Raw genomic sequence first — 5687 nt, 5'->3', positions numbered from 1 at the left:
GATGTACTAATTGTCGCACACTTAGTACAACTTTGTACTACTAAAGTTGTACCAAGTGCGCGACAAATAATATGGTTCGGAAGGAGTATATTAAATTTGATAGTTATTTCCCTCTAAAAGCAAAGTCTTGCAAGCAGGATCTAATCATAAAACAATAAAAGGATCTATAACAAAATGGATTAACATCGGTCAACCTTAGTTTTGTATTTTATGTTGCCAATTTCTGAAGACCTAACTTGCCAAAGAATAGCCTTTACATACATACCGTAAGCAATAAACACACTGCATATAGAATTCATTATTCCAAAAGTATCTCATAACCAATACAATGTCCTTGCAACAGCAAAAACAACCGTTTACATGTCACCGTAATAACTGTAATCTCACATTTTAACATCCATCGCATAGAGCCTTGGCCGAATTTTGTAATGTACATTGCACAAAAGAGCCTTGGCCGAATTTTGTACATCCATCGCATAGATACAAGCATCCGACTCAACACAATTGAGTCGAGGGTAGTCTACAAAATAAATCGCAAAGCCGATCCATGAATACTCTCTTCAATGGTGTTCTTATTGACTAAGTAATGTACAAACCACCATTCATATGAATTCACTCTTCGTCCTTGACTCCCCTAATAGGTTATGCAGCTCAGGCATTGGAGGAGGCACTTTTCTTATGGAATATCGAATATGCATCACTGTACACTGCTACTACGTTCGAAGTGACTGCAAGAACAATCATGAAGATGGCCAGAATCTTGTCCCACTTTTTCGCTATGCTGTGCGGATCCCTGATATATCGAAAGCCAAATGAATTAGATCACCAAAACAAAGGACTGTGTTAAAGAACTAAACCTGCCCTCTCAATTGGATTAGGTCTAGTGCCCATAGATAATTTAATGGACACATAATACAGCCATAATCCACAAACGCATTTCAAAGTCACCATGGACAGCGTTAGAGCAGGATTCTTTCCACCTTATTTTAATTTGGTTTGGCACTGGTAGTGTGACATACTGACATACTAGAGGCAGAAATGAAGACACACAATCTATTATTTATTTTACGAAGATGGGAGGATGTATAATTAAAAACTTGAAAGTATCAACTTACCTTAAAGTGATTGCAGCTGGGAAAATGAAGGCTATACAAACAGCAGCAGTAGCCCCGGTAAACTGGAAGGCATCCCAGATGCTAGGAATGAAGTTTGCGGATATGAAAATCACAAGGAGGAGCACTGCTGTCATTACACCAAACCTTCTGTTATCAGAAGATAAGGGCCTTGCAGAGGAAAAGAGAAGTCCATCCAAATTAAGCCGCAGTGCATGGAATATCATGGGGAACACGAGCATAAGGTGGATAGCATAGCTGACTCTGACAGCATCACTAAGAACTGAACTATATGGAATGCCGAGATTTGAATCAAAATTAGCGAGCACATCAGCGAGTGTAGATTCACCAAACAGAAGGTATCCAAAGAAACTTGTTGTGATATAGACAGTTGAGCATAGAGCCAGTGATGTGTGCACTATTGGCTTGATCTGGGAGGACTCCTTGAGCTCATTATGAATTGGGTGAACTGCAAAATATCAATAGGATGCCCTTAGATAACTGAGAAGCAAGCTACCTCTCTGGGACATTAGCTACAGATTTCAAAAACTATATTGCTTAAACCAATATATAATCATTTTGGCTAATCATGCAAGTTTATTTTTATACCATTAACAATGAGATGAACATGATTAATGAAATTTTCCAGGGCATGCAACTTTACAGGTCTTATTTCCTATCTTTCTAATAACTTTCTTCATGATTTTTATTTTTTTTACAATCAGGACAAGGACTATCTCGTACCATTATAATGGCAAACATAAGCAGTGACAAGAACTGGTACTGCTGTGAAAAGTTCCCATACAGATGCCAAATCAGGAACTGCAGGGAACAATTTAGGCATTGGAATTTGTCCGCGTATCAGTTTCACAATAGCAATTCCTGCTGTAATAACAACGAATACAACTGCCAAAGCAACAGATATGGCGGATGTATAGCTCAGTGAATCTGCAACAAATAAACAAAACAAATATATTATCAGATAGTGATGAACAAAACATAGTAGCAGAATGCAAAACTAGCCAAAGGTTTCTCTTTTTGCCAAAAGAAAAGAACAGTAATAACCAGCTTCGTCAAGCACATCACTTACCAACACGCTTGAAACACGCTAGTGGAGTAAATACACCGAGAGTAGTAACCAGGAGAACAAAGAAACGCCCATTCCACCAGTGTGTACCAAACCATCCTTCTAATACACCATAGTGGTGCTCACCACCAGAGGACGTTCCAGAAAGCACATCACCTAGAGATAAAGAGTAGTTGGTTGTATATTAGAACCAATCCCCACAATTCAAGCACCAAGAACCGAGACCTTTACAAAAGTTGTCATTTAACCGAAAATGCAAAAAGTAACAGATATATATTCAGTGCTTCCACTTTGCATTTTTGTTGGGAGGTGTATATAGTGAAGGTGGAGTTAAAAATTATGCAGCAACAAGAATGCAGGTGTACTGACCAAGCATCACCGGAGAAACAAATAGAGTTGACAGAAAAGGAGAATTTATTCGTCAATCACTCTAACACTGCATTGCAGTTAGTACATCAACATTTCTCTTCATCAACTCTGGAGTTAGAGGATTTATCAGAGTATTTCCACCTACCTCTATCAGAAGAGCTTGAGTGTTAGTGGATTTGGTTCTCCTGGCTGCTGAGGTGCAACTTTCAACAGGTGATGACATTTGGCAATACCCCTCTGTGGCTCCGAACTTCCAGGTCTCTAAAACCTATAAGCTCCTAATGGGGGAATGGGGGAACACTTGGTTCTGCCTGTCATTAAGTGGCTCTGGCATACCTGCTGTCAGTTGAAGCACAAAATTTTCTTTTGGCTGCTGGTGGACAACAGGCTTAACACTCGAACTCTTCTTCATAGAAAGAATTTCTACATTGCAATGGAGACAAGAGACAACTTAATCTTTCATTGTCCTTTTGCAAGGACATGTTGGTCATATATTTGCACCAACTGGATGTCTCTGCAACAAGGGATTCAGGCAGACATAAACTCCCTGAAACTGGCCCTGGGAATACCATTTTCGTTGGAAATAATCATTCTAGTATCCTGGATTTTCAAAGGCATCCCACCCAGCTTATATGCTTGCAGAAAGAAGTTCAAAACAGAGCTTGGATGGCTCTCTTTCAGAGCTACCAGGAAGAACTATGCCAATTTTGGGAGTTGGCTCGGCTCTTTTGTATAGCTTTTGCCCCAGGGAGGATCTTTACCCTATGTATAGCTCTCTTTTTTTCTTTTTCCTGAACCATTTCGCCTGTACCCTATTTTTTGAAAATCAATAAAAATACGCAGCAGAGTCAAAAAAGAAGTTAGTACTGTACATCAGAACTCATAAGCTACTCTACATGCAGCAACGGAGCAACCAATAGTGGTGTAATAGCAGTAGTAGCTGTTCTTAAAGTGGCACTGTACTAGTTACTGCCCAAAATGGTACTACTAAGAAGCTATACTGATGGTTTCTGCCTAATAGTGGTGTATTAGCTACCCTATGGAGTACTAAGCACAAATAAGATTCCAAAACCGCGAGAAGATTCAGCCTGTACATAAGCAACAAATGAACAACATACTGAATAAATAACATCGCGACAGCATGGCTGAGATGATTTTATTTTACCTATAATAATCACGTACACGATCATGACCCCGACGTTGTTGACCACGACGCAGACCTGGAGCAGCCTCCTTCCCCACCACCCGAAGGCGTCCCCCATGACGGCGCCGTAGGACGGCGCGCCGACGACGCGGCTGAACCGCATGAGCAGCTCGACGGAGGCGTCGGTGAGGAAGGCGGCGAGCACGATCATGACCAGCCCGGGGACGAGGCCGAGCACCTTCATGGTCGCCGGCAGCGCCATGATGCCGGCCCCGACGATGGTGGTGGACAGGTTGAACACCGCGCCGGCGAAGGAGGCGCCGTTGAACTCGTGGAAGGCGGCCTCGTCGCCGCCGCCGTCCTCCCCCTCCCATCGCCGCTTCGTCGGGAGCAGCGGCTCGCTGCTCTCCGGGAAGCTCTCCGTGACGGCCCCGGTCGTCATCTCCGGAGAGGCCGCCGCTCTAATGGAAGAATCCAACAGAAGAGAAAAAGCGCAATCTTTGCGGAATAGCTGATTCTTATGACTCCAGGAAGAAGCGATTTCCAAATCAGAATGCTTCAAGAGCCGGAGCTCGAAGAACAACCATGAATTTCAACGCGCGGCGCCGGGAGATACGGAGAGCGCTACTGCAGATCTTCGAGCTGAGATCAGGTCCGCCACCAGATTCGGTGGGGAGGACCGAAGATTCCTCAGCTACCGGATTGGCGGCGGGGATTCTCTTCCGTGGCGTCGAAGCGACAGAAGCGGAACAGATTAGTTAACGGAGGAAATGGCCAGAGCGATGCTGTGGAGAAAGCTTCTTGAGCCCACTCGCCTCCTTGTGTGTTGAGAGATAACGACAGCAGAGGTTGTCAGGTCAGGTGGGGCGCGGGCAAGCAGAGCAGAGCACAATTGCCAGGCTGCATCAGAAACCGGAGAAAAATGCCTTCTCGGTCTACGGTTGAGACTGATTTTTGAGTTTGTTATTATAGGATTTTTCATAAATAGTTTCCTTATATTCTCTGTAAAAATGGGAAGAATCACCTGTTTTTACAGCTTGTGATGAATCGCTTAGTGGAAAGAAAGAAAGAAACGCGTTCAAATTTTCATTTCTATTAGGGACCAGCGTCTTGAGTTAATTTGAGATTTTGGCAAATATCTAATGTACGCAGAGTCATGACAGTTTCGAGGAATTCAAACAGCCTCTGTTCTTTGGGTAGCAGATTTTCGTTCACTTGATTTACTTCAAATTTGACAATTTGTGCTTCCTTCTCTTTCATACCATCTTCTCCTCTCATCAGGCGATAGCTCTGACAATGATAACGACAAGCTAACCATATGAGTGGTTACGCTCGGTTCGCACATTTTATGTTTTTGTTGGTTCTTGTAAGCATATTAGCAAAAGTGCTCGTGCGTTGCAACGGGTATAAAATAAAATAACAATTAATTTAAACTATTTGCACCTCCCTTCACAATTCTATAAATGAGTAGTAAATCTTCATTGACCAATTTTCTATATTTCTAGAACTGGTTTGGGTTTTGTTTTAAAATAATCACTGAAATACTAATACTGTAACCTCATTTAAATATTATCACTTCATAGAAATAAAATTTATCACTTTTTTGAAATTATTTTTTTGAAATAATGTAATATTTGCATTATCAAACCGCATATAAGAATATTGCCTAGAATACGTAGAAACATCCATGCATGCATGTTGCATGGGTGCTCTACGCACTCCATGCGCAGGGTTAGCTAATAGGGCTAATTAATAGGGGCGGTTGAGAGCAAATCTAGGAGATTTTGTTTAGTACTAAATCCCTACTGGCCCGCATGCTCCTCTTTGGTCTTTGCGTGCAATTTGTTAGCAGAAATCTGGTGACCAAGGGTGCATGCATTGTTTGATTGTAGCATGCTGTCATTGTTGTGTATAAATTAGAAAATGCTTAAGCGTGCAAATTGAGCATCTGTGGTTGCACAATGAGAAAATCAAA

General features: G+C 42.0%; 1 protein-coding gene across 1 annotated transcript; it reads right to left on the bottom strand.

Moving 5' to 3' along the window:
• Nucleotides 1-262: 262 nt before the first annotated feature.
• On the bottom strand, nt 263-4517 carry LOC123165452 (amino acid transporter AVT6A). The gene is made up of 5 exons (XM_044583097.1): nt 3734-4517; nt 2203-2355; nt 1857-2060; nt 1116-1581; nt 263-793 (listed from the first exon to the last, which is right to left on the bottom strand). Exons 1-5 carry the CDS (start codon nt 4152-4154, stop codon nt 652-654), a joined length of 1386 nt encoding a protein of 461 aa, XP_044439032.1. The 5' UTR covers nt 4155-4517; the 3' UTR covers nt 263-651.
• Nucleotides 4518-5687: the final 1170 nt, after the last annotated feature.

Source organism: Triticum aestivum, chromosome 7D (genome assembly GCF_018294505.1).
Source record: "Triticum aestivum cultivar Chinese Spring chromosome 7D, IWGSC CS RefSeq v2.1, whole genome shotgun sequence".
Lineage (NCBI taxonomy): Eukaryota > Viridiplantae > Streptophyta > Magnoliopsida > Poales > Poaceae > Triticum > Triticum aestivum.
This window is presented reverse-complemented; position numbering and strand designations above follow the sequence as displayed.

What these genes read in the sequence shown, in the direction of transcription:
- LOC123165452 (XM_044583097.1), bottom strand. Translation starts at nt 4,154, where the DNA reads ATGACGACCGGGGCCGTCACGGAGAGCTTCCCGGAGAGCAGCGAGCCG. An exon ending in AGCGTGTTTCAAGCGTGTTG is followed by an intron (nt 2,061 to 2,202) that starts GTAAGTGATGTG and finishes TATTTGTTGCAG; the next exon opens with ATTCACTGAGCTATACATCC. An exon ending in TTATGTTTGCCATTATAATG is followed by an intron (nt 1,582 to 1,856) that starts GTACGAGATAGT and finishes GATATTTTGCAG; the next exon opens with TTCACCCAATTCATAATGAG.